Here is a 17532-nt window from a genome sequence, read left to right as displayed (position 1 = left end):
GTCTCCGTCTTGATGGCTTGTAGGGAATCGTCCACTGTTTTCCCAAACAGGTTGCTCCCGTCGAACGGCATGTCCAAGACTCTGGGGTCTGCACGTCCTGACGGAAGTCAGTTGCCCTGAGCCATCCACGACGTCTAAGGCACACGCCGTTGCCCAACTGGCGAAATCCAGTGTCAGCGATGTCCGTCGCTATCGTAATGGCGTGGTCCGACGCCACTTCTCCTTCCTGCAAGATCTCTAGGGCCTCCGCCCTCTTGTCTGGTAGGAAATCCAGCAGGGGGGCGATTTTGTACCACAACTCCCTGTCGTAGCGGGCTACGATAGCCAAGACGTTAGCAGCCTTAATCGTCGCCGCTGCCGATGAGATGTCCCATCGTGTCCAACTTCTTTCCCCCGCTGTCCGGCGGGGAAGTTGACGTAGAGGCCGAGGCTCCCCCGCTTTCTTCCTGGCCGCCGCGGACACAACCGAGTCCGGGGTCAGCTGTGCCCGAAGGCACAAGGTGGCCGCGTCCGCGACCCGGAACTTCTTCTCGTACCGATCCCTTCTCGCAGGCGTTGTGGATGGGTTCTTGAGGAGGGCGAGACCCTCATCCCAGATATCGCCCAGTAGAGGTACAGCAAGGACCATCTTCCTCTTGGTCCCGCGTCGTTGATAAAGGAAACCTTCCTTCTTCTTCTCTTCTGGGCAGAGCTGGAAAAGCTCGGATGCCCTGGCGATCATGGCATGAAACGATCCAATCTCGTCGGGCGGGGAAGCCCGGGGAGGAGGTGACGATGGGAGATCCTCGTCGTAAACCTTGTCGTCTGTGCCCGTCGCGGCCGTGTCAGTCCCCGTATCATCCCCACCGGTCGTGGACGGGGAGGAGGGCTGAGCAGGGCGCGATGGTTGAAAAGGAGGTGGAGGATGACTCCTTCTTCTCTTAGGAGGAGGGCTCCCTGAAGGGCCTGGCTCTGGGTCCCCCGTCGGGAGAGGTTCCTCCGTTGGTGGTAACGGCAATCTCGTCCTTATCTCCGAGCATAAGGACTGTATAGCCAACAAAATGGCCGCCGAGTTGTCTTGCGGCACTGGTTGAGGGGAGTCCGACGGGTGGTGAGGAGCACCGTCGGCACCCTCGACGTTCTCGTCGTCTCCTACGTCGGGGTCCCTCCCGACGGGCTGGTCTTCTTCCACGCCAACGCCGTGGCTTAAGACTTCGATCAGCTCCTCCTCAGAGGTTGAGGCCGAATCCACGACGACCTCCTGCCCCCCCTTTTTCTTCTCCGTCGGAGGATTCACGGGGGTCCTGTCGATGGGCATCAAAGAGGACTCCCTCCGCGGTGGCAGGGAGACTCTGGGCCCCGAGGTCGCCACAACTGGTGTAGCCTCCACAGGCTGAGCCAGGGCCGCCGCGACTGTCTCGATAGAGGCCTTGGCCGGATGGATTAAGGCTTTCACCACCTTAGGTGCGCTCACCGCCTTCTACTTGGGGGGGAGGGTCACCGCCTCGCTCCCCCTCCGATGGGGCCTTCGAGCTCGACCGGGGTCTCTCCAGGAGCTTCGCCGGGTGCTCGGCCTTCCTCTTACCCGAGCCAGAGCGTTGGCTCGTGGTTGATGGCGCCGGGGAGGATGCGCCATGCCTGGCGCCCGTAGAGCCCGACCGTTCGGCGCCCCCGGTGCCAGCGGACTCGCGGTGCTTGGCCTTCTGTTGGACCCCCGTTGCCGGGGCGCCCTCAAAGGTCTTAGAAGACCGCTCGGACTTCTTCTTCTTCTCGCCTGACGGGCTCTTCCCTTCCAGCCAGTTGGCGAGACGCAGATGGCGGTCCTTCATGGTCCGCTCCGATATATTGCCGCAAAACGCAGAGTCCTTCTCCACGTGCGTCTTGTCCTCATGCAGGCAGTAGAGGCAAAGGGAGCGTTCGTCCTCCTTAAAGACATTCTGAAGCTGGCATCCAGGGCAGACCCTGAACAGCTTTCCGGGCGTCGAGCTTCCCTTCTCCTGGGCCATGATCGAGATGGGCCTGAGAAACTTCTGGAGTCCTCCAAAAGCGTGGCTCGACGAAATCTTCACCCTTGAGGGGCGTAGAAGAATCCGACACGGGTCCCCGTTGATCGGATAAAGAAACTGTGGAGCTTGAGGCTCTTTTGACCGAAAAAGAGAACATTTTCCTAAGAAAAAGTGCAAAAAAAGCACTAAAGCTCGAGAGCAATAGCACGAAGATCCCAACACTTGAACGTGCGGTAAAAATCTGAAGTTGGCTATCAGAGGCGGGGCTTAGGGAGATGGCAGTCATTGGCTGTGGTCAGTATGACGCAGAGATCAGTGATTGGTTACTACTACGAAAGACAGATCAGAAACAAAACTGATACTGATTTTTCTTTACCGAGGATTCCCAGCCTGACGACGGGGAATATTCATGAGCATGTGAATCCATGCCAGACCCCATGCTGGAGAAAGACATTAACTAACATCACTAAGAACATACAGGTCTTAGAAACGGTTTATAATCAAGAGAAGCAGGCATTGGAGTTAGCATACCGAACTTTAAAGATATTTGGTGCAGGAGATGTTTATGTGCAGTAAATCCACAGTTAACCTTAACTTCTACAACAGAGGTGGTGTGGCGCTGTGTGAAATGCTGCTGCTATTCCAGAGCCATTGTAACAAACAATAGACCCTCCAACTTGCCTCCCCTTCAGTCGGCCCCTGACCTAAGCCCCTGTTTTGCACTAATGGAAGTACAGAAGGAAAACTGTGATGTTACAGAAATAACTGGGGCAATTATTAGAAACTAATGATGAAGAATGTGTTTATTATAATTAATATAAATGGTGGTAGATGGTTAACCCGCACACATGAAAAGTAGGATTTTCCATACCACAGCAGTAGACAGAATGCCTGGTGCAAAAGAAGAACCACTGAATCAGGGGCCATATCAGGGAATAGTTTCAGTAGAATAGTTGCGCATTAAGTGCAAAAAGCGGCGCCTATGAACGACCCAGGACTCCTGGAGGGCATGGGGATAGGATTTGAGGGGTGAGGATTGTTATGACAATTTGTGATACTATGAAATGGAGGGAGTTTGGGAATTATATAAGCCTGATGTGTTATTTTTGTATGAACAAGCCTGAGTAGTAATAATTTTCTTTTGGTTTCAGCAGACATTTGTTTAGGCAATACCCCACCTATTGGCTTTGGTAATACTTGTGCCAGTCCCAGGAGCCCCAGAGCTCAAGCATGCGTTACAGTACTGCTGAAACAGTGAAGGTGGACACTGGATGTCAACAGACCAGAGTGTTGGACTTGGAAGGAAAAACCTCTTCCACATCCTCAGAGGAAACATATGTATCCACGGATCATCATCTGGCAGACCAGGCAGCAATGAGGCAGGGGGGAGGAGAATCTTTGAGCAGGGGAGGCAGCAATGGCATTGGCAACAGTGGCATCAAAGGAGACAGATTGGAAGGAGTTGATGGTAGTGGCATCACAGGGTGTTCCTGGGGTGGGGCCCATAATAGGCAGAGAGCCAATTATCTCATTCAGGATAGGTCAGGGGTTTTGAGCCGTGCTATGCAAGTGCAGCCACCTCTGCATGCAAATTCTAAAACAGGGGAACAAGGGTGTCATATTATCTACCTTTCTAAACAATGCAGTAAACTAGATATAACTACAGTAAAAGATCTTGAAGGATAAAAAAAGAAAACGAGGGAGCAAAGAATAAAACAAAACGGAAAAAATACACATTTAAAATAAAAAATAATTTTGTACCACGTCAAGCTTGGTCTCATAATTTCTTATCACCACAATTTCACAGTAGCTGGATCATTTAAAATAGAAGATAGTCCAGCACTGCTAGAAATAAGAGATCTACATTTTCATGCCATGTTTATTCTAAAAAGTGTACATCCACACAATAAGCAACCAAACAAAAGTTCTGAAAAACAATAAGCTGCAAATGCTTAACCGTTAACAACTTACTCGGACAAAAGCTGCAGTCTTTCTTGAATGGTTCCCTTTCATCACTTTTCTTGTTTCCATTGCCAACTGGTTCACACTCTAGAGAATCAAAAACACAAAATCAATTGAGGTTTTATGCAAAAACACATGTGTGAACCAAAGGACCTCACATTCAAGAATCTAGAATCGGAGTAAATATTTGTCGTAAGGGTAGTATTGAGCATCAACAACATTTTAATGACAGATGTCAGACCTAAATCAATTACCAGCGTTGCTTAATAATACAGGTGATAAACATTTTAGGCAGCTAAATAAATCCATGAAATTCCAAAGTACATCTATTGTTTTCAATGGAGCAACTCCCAGGGAATCCGCAGAATGGCTTTTTTGTGAATAATTCTACTAAGGCTGCTTTTATTAGTAGATGCAACAGAAATAATGACAAGAAACAAGGTGCAGAAACATGTCAGCAAGGTCACTATTACGTAAGTTAACATGTGGAAAAAGGCAACTGCACAACAGATGAGTAGCAGAATCGTTACAGAAATGCTCACGTTACATTATCACAAAAACGGAAAAAGAATACCAACTGCAATACTGGTGGTGGGACTGTGAAACAGACTGCAGTGTTCAAAAGGTAATGAATTTTCTTTAATGAAAGCACGGCACACAAAATGCTCTAAACAGCTGCAGTACCTGTTCTGGCAGCACTAGCCACATTGCTAACATGTGAAGTAGGTTATAGGACAAATGTTCTTCCCAACATGCCAATGTGGGCCGTGTTGATGACGTAGGACACTCTGTATCTGGCAAACAATGCTACTGTTTGAATGAGCTTAGAAATCAACCAGCTGACCTACATTTTACTCAACATACCCTCTGGGGTAATACACAATTACCTGTAAGAATGCAAACATTTTGAATTGGAATACCTCTCAGTTTCTGGGATCCCAGGCTTATTTTATGTCCCTGTATGACCCTGATGTCCGCTGCTGCTCATGCCAAATGCCCAATATAGAGATTTAATGGGGATGCACGTTGTTAGGGAGAGTTCTCAAAATGTGCGAATTCCTCCCTACTTTAGAGACCCCCAGCTCTTTTGCTGAATTTTGGGACTCTGTACTTTTTAATTCTGTTTGTTTTCTGTGTTCATTTCCTTTGGTTATAGAGTTTTAAGATAACTCCATAGGCATCATCTTTTCAGGTGTGTTACACAGCACCCTCAGTGCAGTGACACTGGGATGTCTTTTGGACTTCCCAGAGGTTTAAATACCTCCTCTGGGATAAACTACTGTTTCCCAGAGAATGTAAAGTGAAATTGACTTTAGAAGTCTTTCTTAATGTATAGACCCAGCACACACCATCTTACAATGGAGTGCTGGAGGGGTTACATAGTATTCCCTGTGTCTAACTACTCAAATGCTACCCTTTCCTATTGAAAAGGCTGGTGGCAGTGGTTTTACAACGAACTGCCATGATTTTTCCCAACCACGAACACCGGTAGCTAAAAATCACGGAAGCCATGTTTTTCAAGATGGCGCCTTAAGCCCCTTTGTTTAAACCGGCCCTGGTCTTATTTTTTCACCATTTCTTTTTGGAAAGGCCCTTCCCGTGTTTGTTTCTGCGTGCCAAACCAGGTTTGGTCCCTTTGGTCGTATGCCTTTGGCGGGCTTCAGGACTGAGGACTGCCTCTGGCGTCTGAGTGTCTGGGTTGGGCAGGAAGTGAGGAAGGTGCCCAAAACTCCCTGTGCTTAGTCTCCTAGGAGACCCAAATGCACTCCGGCGTGACAGGCTGGCTGACTGTCCGGCAAGGAAAGCCACCCTGCTGGGTGAGTAACAACTAGGCTGGAACAAATAGGAGAAAACTGTTTAAAAGGCGAGTCTCTTGGACTGGAAAGCAGAGTCGACCACTGGAACGAAAGAACCGAAGACGAGCTGGAAGGGGACCACTGCTGCAACTCCTGGACCATTGGTTTGCCCAGTGAAGTCCTGCTGTAAGTCCGAATTGCCAAGTTCATCTCGACAGAGAAGCCCCTTCAAGGACGACTTCTTCCTTTGAGTTGGTGGGACCAATCAACTCGTAAGCCACCTGGATACCATTCTCAAGGCTGGTTATGATTAACCAGGGAGAGGGACACCAGCTTGTGCGCTTTAATCTACAGCTACTGGAACTGAAGTGACGCCATCTTGTTTGCTTTTTTGACAATCCTGTGCAGTGCAGGAGTCCCCCGACGTCCTACCTCTTGTCCCCACGACTGAGGCTCAGGAACAGTGAGATCTGCAGGAACTGCCAGGAACCAACAACTCCAGCTGCATTTGTTTCTTCATACTAAGGTACTGTGCCAACCCGATTGAGAGAACGCCACTCTCACGGTGAAAGTTTGTGGAACTTTCCCAACTTGCAGGCCTAATCAGCATATGACCAAACAAATTATTCTTTTTCGCCTAAACTACTTCTGAGAACTTTTGCAAAGACTTTACCGTTTGATACCAGAACTGCTCTTTCCTATCCAGAACACTAGCCCATTGACTTTGGCCTGGGCCTATTGACTTGAATTGACCTCTTCTGGTGAACTGAAACTATTTGCATTGTCGAATAAGTATATGTGATCTATTCCCTTTTGCTCACTTCTAAGTATCTAAACTGCCATTTGACTCCTATTTCAGTGGAGCTCAAACTGTCTACAAATCTTGGAGTTTCGTATTGAAGTGTATTGGTTTATAATATTAAGATTCCTTATTCTAGTGAAATGTTTTCTAAATGATTGTGTAATAAATTAATAAGTGTTTTACCAAGAAACCTTGAGTATAAGTGTCTACTTGACCCACTGTGATTGAAAGACCTCTGTGTAACTTCTCGTACTGCTCACATTCACTCTTGAGATAAGGCTAGCTGCTCAGCTCGCGACCAACAACGGTGTGGTACAGACTTATACCAAAGGTTGGTTTGACTTACACATGTAGTCCTAATTTTATGTGGTGGTGCCAGAGGGTACTGCATGCAATTCTGCCTAACGCTGGTGTACAGTGGTGAGGATAAAGTTAAGAATATTAATTACCTACTTGAGCGTGAAGTGAGTCTTTAACAGATGGTATCCTAGGTAATTAATATGCTTATTTGGATTTTATTATAATGTAAATAGGTTGAAGGAATTGAGCAATTATAGCTTTCCCTTTTTTTGTGATTCTCTCAACAGTTACACCACACAGAGAAAACTGAACTCTCTTTTCCAAGAAAAATGCTCAAAATAGATGCTGACAATTGTTTGTTTTAGTGTTACCACAACTAATGTGACTAACCTCCTGATGAATGTTCCAAAATTAGCAAAAGAGAACAGAAACATTTTGAGTTCTATGTTCTAGTATATTGTTTGACTAGAAATAAGCATTAGACTCCATCATAGAGTTTAACTGAAAAATTGCACATGCTTTGAAAGTTGTCGTGAATCAACTGTGTTTATTCAATTCAACACCACCCTCCTTTTCTGAGGACATTTTGTCACCATTAGGTTTGTGTTATATTGTGTTTTACATTTGTACTGACAACAAAATCTTTTTTGTTTGTCTTTTAGACTAATGATTTTTGAATAAATTCATAATTTTTCCTGTGATTATCTAGAGACTAATTGTATTATTTGGTCTAACTGTTGATAGATTTGCTAACTACCTTTTGTAATATTTAAAGCTTTACTGCCCCTAAATAAGGCAGAGCGTCCACTAGCAGTGGGCTTACTTTGGGTTTCCCCCTTTATATATGGAGAACCAACAGAGTTGCCCACGCAAGGGCATTCCCTATCATGTTGGCGATCATGTAACCCACACAGGCATGATCTGAGGCATAGGTGTGAGCTCTAAAGGTGAAGTGTACAACACACGACTCGACAAACTCTTAACTTCTTTGGGGATCCATCAAACCTCCCTGAAGCTAATGCTATAGAGGGGAGCTCGGCAGGATGATGTTCAAGAGCAGTTACAAGTTTTCTTAACACTGTGTTCTCCATTTTGAGGTTTTGTACCTCTTGAGAGAGTCCTTGCACGGCTGCCACTAATTCTTGGACCTGCTCTGCCCTAACCATCGTGGTTCTTGGGTGTTGCAATCTATCAGGTTCACTAGGTTCGTCACTTACTTCTGATAACTCTTCTTCGTCCTCACCTGTCTCACTGGAACTTCCCTGCAGATACTTGTCTCTTCCTCTCCGCCGGGTGTTCCGTTTCTTGTGATAGAGATGGGGTCTCCCTCGGAGGGAAGCCACTATGCCTGCCTACTGGAAATGGTGGGCTAATGGCCCCTTCTCCGAGGAAGCCACAAAGGGGAAAAAGCCTTGGAAGGCAGAAAAAAAACCTTTCCGTTGTGGTCTGATTGGTTGGGGCTTGCGACACTAGCCTGGAGTGGTGGATAATCGGTCTCCAAATGGGAAAATCCGGTGGAGAAGTCCTTCCAGAAGCAGCCAACACCTTCTGGAGACCATAGGTAGACAAACACTAAGTCCAGACAGGAGGAACAGTATATGAGAGTAGGGGCTCCCAAAATCCAATAGGATGGCATGAGGGGAGACGAGAGAAGGCAATGGAGAGAAGACAAAGTAGCCCTGGGGTGAAGGAATATAGTAACCGTGCTGACAAGGGAGCACGTAGGGAGAGGCTAGAGAGAAAACAAGGATGGCAATTCACAAAGCAGTGGAAGAAGCGTATGCCGAGAACAGAGAGAGAGAGGGGGTGGGGGAGAGCCGCGGCCAGAGCCGACGAGAAACCAAAGTAGCAGAAAGAAGCCGTGCAGGAACGGATGGCAGGAGGAAAGGCCAAGTGGGAAAAAACAGAAGGAGAAAAGGCTTGGTGCGGAGCGGAAAGCAACAGCAGACCCAAAGACAACTAGCTCACGGGTTGCAACGCTTGCCGACTGCTGGGTGCCGAATGGCTAAAAGAAACCCACCGGCGGCCATGTTGGAAAGACCTAGACCGTCACTACATGTTGCCAAAAGCGTGGTGTGCCGATCAATGGCGGTGTAACCTCCATTCATTCCACAATCGCCACCTGAGTGGGCATGTGACAATCTATTACACATTTTTGAACATTTTGATTGGGACGCAGATTTTTGCCTTGCAACATTGGATGTCAAGGTGCTCTATACATCTATAGAGTACACCTTAGCACTTCACTCAAGACCATATAATATCCTTTTTGCTAAAAGATCTGCGTCTTACCGCCTACATATTACAATGTTGAGAGAATTGGTGGATTTTACATTACATAACAATGTGTTTCTATTTAACAATGCTATATATAGGCAAACTCGAGTTGTGGCCATCGGGGGCAAACAATGCGCCCTTGTTGGCCAACCTATTTATAGGTTCCTTTGATGATACCTATATATATTCAGAACACTTATATACATCACATATATAATGTTGGGCCAGGTACACCAATGATGTTTTTCTTATATGGCAAAGTAACGAGTCTACCTTAATGGAATTTTTGAGTTTTTTTTAACAACATTGACTTTGGTATTCAATTTACAGGCACAGCACATGCAACTGAAATTGATTTCTTAGATGTACATCTATGTGAAAAAAGATGGTATGATCATGTCTAAAACATTCAGGAAACCTACAAAGGCAAATTCGGTTCTGTTGGCAAGTAGTTGCCATAAACCTAGTGCAATTAAGAATATACCACTTGGGGAATATATTGGGGCAAGAAGGAATTGTAGGGGACCATTGGAATTCAAAAGAGAATTTGAGGTTCTGGGTGGGAGAGTTAGTGAACGTGAGCATAGCAGATATATAGTCACATCAGCCAGAGGAGTGCTGCACTAAATCGGAGAGATTTACTCCAAGCTAAGTTTGAGAAAAAGTCAGATTTTGAAAAGGTGCGTATGATTACCAAATATTCGGTAGAGACTAAGAGACTAGTCCAAATCTTTCAAAGGCATTGGCACATACTAAGCTTGGATTCACAAGCACATATAAAAGAGAGACCAGATTTTGTGTTTACGAGAGTGCGAACACACAGGAACAACAAGAAGTTGGTTGCATACCAATCGAAAGGGATTTTAAAAGTGTGGGACGTGCAATAACAGCCAGTTTACACAGAAATGCAAAAGCGTTAGGATTAACATCAAAGAAGAATTGGAGATTTCGGAGTTAATCAACTGTATAACGAAATTCGTGGTGTACACTATACTTTATGTTTGTGGGCTATATTATATAGAGCACACAATTCAAGAGCTCAGAGTCCGAATAAAGAGGATTCCAGGTTGCCCCTCTCAGTCCATTGGCAGGAATGTCATCAGATGGACAATAAGGCAGATATAGGGTTAATTGGCCCAAATACCATAAAGAAAGACCTGGAGGGGGGGTGGCGGGATGTGTTGGGGGGGTTTGGGGATAGAGAACAAGTTTTGAGAAAGACTGAAGCTAGAGTAATTTTAAATATCGAACTGTGGTGAAAGGCCTCGACTTGGTTCATGAGATGGGGTTCTTATTAGAAATGAAAGAAATAAACAAATGCTTAACGGTTGTCTCTGTTCCAGAATTGGTAGCGTCTTAGGGTTGAAGCATGAGAAAGATATAATATGTACCTCTCCCTCAATGACTGGCCAATGAATCATTGGAAGCTGCATTTCAGTTTAAGTAAAGTGAAATAACATTGAGTGATGATAAAGGGTATATCTAAAGTTGCGCATTGTAATATGATGTGTACAATGTGTATTCATTTTTCTGATACGACAAATATTGTGAAACCCAAATGGGAATGTTTCTTATGGACTAGGTAACCAATAGGTTGTTCTGTGTGTGTATGTATATATATATATATATAGGATACATTACTCACCGTAATCGTATTTCTGATGCTTGTATCTGCTTAGATTCACATGCTGTGCATAGGCCGACATCTAGTGGAAGCTGCGGAGTATTACAGTTTGTTTTTCGAAACTCGAAAATGGGCGTCGACACAGGGCGTGCCAGTAATACTATCCCTAGTGTGACGTCCACTGTACCCAAGATCCCTCACGCATCTAGGATCCTCAGATTGTATTTTTTCTGACATGAGGTAGCATGAGGAGTAGCTTGAGTACAGATAATCCAAGCAGATAGATAGAAAGGTAAGACTACAAGCAACCATGCGCCTTCTCTCAGAGGGGAGGAAGGGTGGGTTGCATGTGAATCTAAGCAGATACAAGCATCAGAAATACGATTACGGTGAGTAATGTATCCCTTCTGAGGCTTGTGGAATCTGCTTAGATCACATGCTGTGCATAGATTGGCGAGCAGTACCTGAAGAAGGAGGTGGGATGTGAGAAGGGTCATGAGCAAATAAGTGTCTTAGAACCGCTTGTCCCACTTGTGTATCTGCCTTGGAATGGGTGTCAATGCAGTAATGCTGAGTAAAAGTGTGAATAGAGCTCCAAGTAGCTGCTTTGCAAATGGTGTCAAGGGGTACATTTGCAATGAAAGCCAGAGTGGCCCCAATGCCTCTAGTAGAGTGGGCTCTTGGCGTGAAAGGCAGAGTAACACAGCTGGATACAGTTAATAATCCACTTCGAGATGGCACCTTTAGAGACGCGATCCCCCTCTCTGCCTGTAGCTACGGAGACAAACAGTTAATCTGTTTTCCTTAGCGGTCTGGTTTTATTTACATAGTAGAGGACCGCCCTACGCACATCTAGGGTGTGTAGTTTCACCTCAGCCGAGCTTTGAGGGTCCTGGAAGAAAGCCGGAAGCTCGATGGACTGGTTTACATGGAATTTTGATATAAACTTAGGTGAGAACCTAGGGTGTGTGCGTAAAATCAGTTTGTCTTTATGGACAGTAAAGAAGGGATCCTGCACTGACAGAGCCTGAATTTCACTGACCCTTCTTATAGAAGTAATAGCTACTAAGAAGGCCGTTTTATAAGTCAGGTGTTTGAGACTGCTTTTAAGCATGGGCTCGAAAGGGGGTCCCATGAGCTTGGCTAGCACCACATTAAGGTCCCACCCTGGTGGTGGGTTTGAAATAGGAGGGTGAAGTCTCTTTACTCTTTCCATGAAGGCTTTAACTACTGGTACTTTCCACCACAAGACCTTGCTATGGGAATTGGTGTATGCCGACAGGGCTGCCAGGTGTACTTTCAGTGAGTTAAAAACCAATCCTGCATCTAGCAGGTGGAGCATGTATGTAACAATAGTGGAAGGAGTGCAATCAACCGGGTTGATTTGTCTACTCTGGCACCAGATAACAAACCTCTTCCACTTGTCAAAGTAACAGTGCCTTGTGTTTGGTTTCCTAGATTCCTTTAGGATGTCCATACATCTCTGTGGTAAATTGAGATGTCCAAACTCTATGACCTCAGGAGCCATGCTGCCAGGTTCATTGAGTTGGGTTGCTGGTGCACTGTTTGACCTTGGTGCTGGGACAGAAGCTTTTACCAGGCTGGAAGTTTGATGGGCTCGCACACCGCCATCTTGCGTAGGTGTGGGACCCACGGTTGTCTTGCCCACATGGGAGCAACTAGGACGAGCGTCATCGATTCTCTGTTCATCTTGTTCACCACTTTCCTGATGAGAGGAGTTGGTGGAAAAGCGTACGCAAACATCCCTGACCAGTTCATCCACAGGGCGTTCCCCTGGGAGTCTGCTTGGGGGAACCTGGATGCAAATCCTGGGCATTGTCTGTTTTCGCTTGTGGCGAATAAGTCTATAGTGGGGAAACCCCACTGAGAGAAGATATCTTCTACGACCTCTCTGTGTAGAACCCATTCGTGTTCCTCTGGGAGGGAGTCTCTGCTCAGAGCATCCGCTAAGGAATTGAGCTCCCCTGGAACATGTTGTGATGACAGGAAGATGTTCCGTCTGAGTGCCCATATCCAGATTTTCTGGGCAAGCTTGGACAGATTTGGCGAACGAGTCCCTCCTTGCTTGTTCAGGTAGAACATGGCTGTTGTGCTGTCCGTCCGGATTTGCACTGACAGGTTTAGTAGGTGGGGCTCGAACGCTTGAAGCGCTCTGAATACTGCCAGAAGCTCTAGCAGGTTGATGTGGTTCTTGGCCACTGAGGGAGACCAGAGACCCTGAGCTGTGTGGTGGAGATGGTGAGCTCCCCACCCCGTCAGACATGCATCGGTAGTGACTACCGCCTGTATCTCGGGATCGTAAAAGGGTTTCCCCCTGGACAGATTCTCTTTTGTCCACCAGTGAAGGCTTTGTACAAGTGTTGGCGAAACGACCACTAGATCGTCCCACTGACCGCTTGCCTGAGACCACTGTTTCGCCAACCATTCCTGCATGGGACGTATGCGCAGGCGTGCGTGGGGGACCAGGTAAATACATGACGCCATCATGCCCAGTAAACGCATTGCTTTGCGTACCGTTATTTGGCGACCGGACTGATAATGCGGAATTTCGCAGTAGTATATTCCAAATTCTTTCCTCTGAAGGAAAGGTCAACCCCCCTTGAGTATCTAGGATTGCTTCTAGGAACTGTTTGGAGGTGCTTGGCACCAGGCTTGACTTTTTCTCGTTGATTGAGAAGCGTAACTCGTGGGAGGTCGATAGTCCTTTGAATGTTTGTCCTGCAAATTACTGGGGGTTTCCCCCGTTATGAGCCAGTCGTCCAGATAAGGATACACCGGGATTGCCGCCCTGCGTAGGTGTGCAGCCGCCACCGCCAGTACCTTGGTGAATACCCTTGGTGCTGAAGCTATCCCGAAGGGCAGTACCTTGAATTGGTAGTGTCGACTGTCCACCTTGAAGCGCAAGTACCTTCTGTGCGCTGGGAACATGGAAATATGAAAATAAGCATCTTTCATATCCAAGGTTGCCATGTAATCCCCTTTTTTAGGAGGGGGATTACCTCTTGTAGCGTAGTCATACAAAACTTTTGGGGCTTGACATACTTGTTGGCAGGCCGTAAGTCCAATACTGGGCGCCTAGTCAAATCTTTCTTTGGCACAAGGAAGTAAGTTGAATAAATACCCTTGTTTACCTGGTGTCCCGGGACGAGTTCTATTGCGTCCTTTTCTAGCAGAATGGCGATCTCCTCGAGGAGAATCTTCTGATGTTCTAAAGAGTGTACTCTTTGTCGTGGAGGATGGTTCCGGGGACGCTGCAGTAGTTCTATACAGTACCCTGTGGATACTGTTGACGGCACCCATCTGTCTGATGTGATCCCTTCCCAAGCCTGGGTGAAGTTGGAAATGCGTCCCCCTACTGGGGTTGCGTGAGAAGGGACCCTGAACTGAGCGTCACTGCTTTGGTGGAGGCATGCCGCCTCCCTTGCTGGGGCTGCCTCTGCCTTTACCACGACCTCTCCTATTACCCCTGCCGTAACCCTGGGTAGACTGTTGGCTGTTGTTCCACTGTGTACCCTGCCCCTGGGAATAGTTAGATCCTCTCTGGGAATTTTGGCCGCGTGGGCGACGAAAATTACTATTCCCTTTCTGGTTAGGGGGTTTATTGGTTAACTGGCCAAGGGACTTGAGTGTCTCGTATTCGTCCTTCGCATTCTTCAGTGCGTCTTCGACCGCCTTATCAAACAACAGATCGGCTTCCACCGGTTTGTCCAACAATGATGCCTGGGTTTCTGCCTTAAAACCAGACTGCCGTAACCACGCATGTCTCTTGATAACAGTGCCCTCTGCTATCAATCTGCCTGCGTTGTTCGCGGCGTCAAAGGTTGCTTTCAAAATGCAACCAGACACGACTCTACCCTCTGCGGAAATCCGAGCTAACTGGCCCTTTAAAGGTTCAGGAGCAGAGGCTATGAGTGCCGAAACGTCTTCCCACTGATGGCAGTTGTAGCTGGCCAACAGGGTGGTGGAGTTTGCAATCCTTGCTTGATAGGCGGACGTTGAGGCTACTTTCCTGCCGAAACCATATCGTTTTTTGCTCCCCTTGTTGGGAGGAGCTTCGGACGATGACAAGGGTGTTCCAGCCCTCTTACGGGTGTTAGTGACAACTAGGTAGTCTGGCTTCAGATGTCCTCTTATATAGAGAGGGTCAGACTGGGCTGGCCTGAAAACTTTTTCAACCCTGGGATTGACTGCTCTGGTGAGGTTCGGGTTCACCAGGGACGGGTCTATTCTTCGCTGAATGGACTTAAGGATCGGGATGGTCTGGGCAACAGGCCTCCTTTCTCCCACTAACTCCTCTGCGAAGTCCCTCTCCTCCTGGACACCGTGGGTGTCAATATGGAAATGTTCTGCTGCACGTGCGAGAACCTCGTTTAGGAGGGGTTGGTTATCGACAGGGGAGTCGGTAACCGGGGCTTCGTTTTCTACCGGGGAATCTACTCTGTATGTTTCAGGGTCTTCCTCTTCCTCTTCCTGGTCCTCATCATCCCCATAGTATCCCGTCCCGGTTTGCTCTTCTACCATGCCAAATTTTTGGTCCTCACGAAAGGAAGCCTCTCCTTGATACAGTGAGTATGGTCTTGAGTATGGTTGTACCTCGAAGGAGTCTGTAGACCTCATCGGTGTTTCAAACCGGGGCTTCTTACTCGGGGGGATAGGTCATTAGAGCCGGAGGGTGTTGCCCCTTGTGGATCATACGAAAGGAAATGGTCTCGATTTTTATCGTAAAAATCAGCCAAAGAAGACATCCTTGACATGACCCTATCTATGTCTTCACTTGACCATTATTTGGAACTGGGAATGACTCTCTCAGCAAGTCTCGGGGATTTATCTTGAGTAGATTTGGTTTTAAACATATCAGCAGACCTCGTCTTGTCTGTCTGTTTAGGGGAAGTGGTGTGTTTCACAGGTGTGGAAGAGTGCAAAGGCTGCTTCTTCTGCTGTTTTCCCCCCTCCCCGTGAGTGGAAAAATGTTTTCCCTGTCCTTTTGTGGCTCCGGAGGCTTTCGACGCCTGGCGTCGAGGATCGGGGTAGGGTCCCTGTCCTTCGAGCGTGGGGCCTCGCTGATTTTGTCTGCGGGCTCCGACTCCTGGAGCGCGGCCTGGGGGTGGGAGTCGTCTTCGTCCTCCGACGATCGAACTTCTGTTAGCCTAGGGAGCGAGGCACTCTTGGGCAAGAGTGGATGATTGCCTGGAGTCATGCGGCGATCTCGATTGAGAACGCCCAAAGGACACCGAATCGGACCGTTCTGTTTGTGCCTCTTTCCGAGAACTCGACGTCGTCGAGTCTCTGTTGGACTTTGTGTGTTGAGTGTGTGTGGTGTGTGAAGCGCTTGTGTTGCCGGGGGTCTTCCCCAGAGCCGCCCTGCCGGATGACCTTCCGAGGTCGGGGACTTGCGCTCGGCTGTCTTTCGACGCCGTAATGCCCTCGCCGTCCGAAAGTACGGCGTCGCTGCCGTCGCTGAAGGCGCCCTCCGCTGCCATGGCCGCTTGCCTGGCGTGGTGGGCCCAACGCTTCGTTGAACGGTCCTTAAGTGTCTTAGGTTTAAACCTACTACACGCTCTGCAGTTCGCTTCGGGGTGGTCCCTCGGCAAGCAGAGATTGCATGTGGCGTGCATTTCGACCCAAGGGTATTTGCGATTGCACTTGGGGCAGAATTGAAAAGGGGTACCCTCCATACGCACCTTGAGGCAGCGGGCTGTTAAGTGTAGGAAAAGTATAAGGTATACCTATATACCAAGAGTGTAGAGTATGTACAACCCCCCACTCTCCCTACTTGCAGGGCCGAGGCCAGAGGCCTTCCGAGGCCCAAATCCGTCGTGCAGCAGCCGACGGTCGATTTCTTCTCCAGCCGGCGTCGAGTGTCGAAGTTCCACGTTGGGATGGGGAAGGATGTAAATAAATTAATATTTTAACAAAAGTATGGCTAAGGCCAGGGGACTCCGCAAAATGCTTCCGACCAGTATGGCGGAAAAAAACAATCTGAGGATCCTAGACGCGTGAGGGATCTTGGGTACAGTAGACGTCACACTAGGGATAGTATTACTGGCACGCCCTGTGTCGACGCCCATTTTCGAGTTTCGAAAAACAAACTGTAATACTCTGCAGCTTCCACTAGATGTTGGCCTATGCACAGCATGTGATCTAAGCAGATTCCACAAGCCTCAGAAATATATATATATATATATACACACACACAGGAGGAAGTATAAAAATGCATATCTATACGTTAGAAATATCACACATTTGCAATATTTTAGGGTTACCGATGCACACTGTATGGATTGCAACCACAACCAAGGTTGGATGAAGGAAAGGGATAGATTTTAGCCTGCAGTAGGCATTAAGAGTCCATTAAAGTGAGGAGTTAAGGTTTGCTCTACAACTTCAGGGACTTCCAAATATTATGGGATGTTTAAGTACATCATGATAAACGTGGCAAGTGTTGTGAATGGACTTTTTAGCAATACCTTCTCATATGTTGCGTGAGGGTTACAATGCTATGTCCGCAGGTCTAATGATGTTTAATTATGTTAAGGGTTTGTGACGTCAGACGACCTAGCGTGCAACATCACAAACGTGTCATCAGCTGGGCATTAAAAGAAACAATAGCGGCAACATGGATGCTTAGTGTTTGGTGTACTGAGACGCGGCCCCATAATTGCGGTGAATATTGGTGAGGATTTTGGATAATTGTAGAACAATTGGGTCACACCCAAGTTCTTTTTTAAAAAGCTAATAGAATACGTTGTGCATTGAAATAGTTCT

At 47.3% G+C, this 17532-nt stretch overlaps 1 protein-coding gene across 3 annotated transcripts in view; it reads right to left on the bottom strand.

Moving 5' to 3' along the window:
* The window catches only part of VPS35L (VPS35 endosomal protein sorting factor like), a 1734364-nt gene that overhangs the window by 340841 nt on the left and 1375991 nt on the right, over positions 1-17532 (bottom strand). For all 3 annotated transcript variants that reach the window (XM_069647157.1, XM_069647156.1, XM_069647158.1), the window contains exon 25: positions 3957-4034. In XM_069647157.1, coding sequence (XP_069503258.1) covers positions 3957-4034 — 78 coding nt within the window. The remainder of the gene's footprint in view (positions 1-3956; positions 4035-17532) is intronic.

Source organism: Ambystoma mexicanum, chromosome 2q (assembly GCF_040938575.1).
Source record: "Ambystoma mexicanum isolate Mex_15411 chromosome 2q, UKY_AmexF1_1, whole genome shotgun sequence".
In the NCBI taxonomy this organism is placed as follows: Eukaryota; Metazoa; Chordata; class Amphibia; order Caudata; family Ambystomatidae; genus Ambystoma; species Ambystoma mexicanum.
The sequence above is the reverse complement of the archived record's forward strand: the minus strand, read 5'-3'. Positions and strand labels throughout refer to the sequence as shown.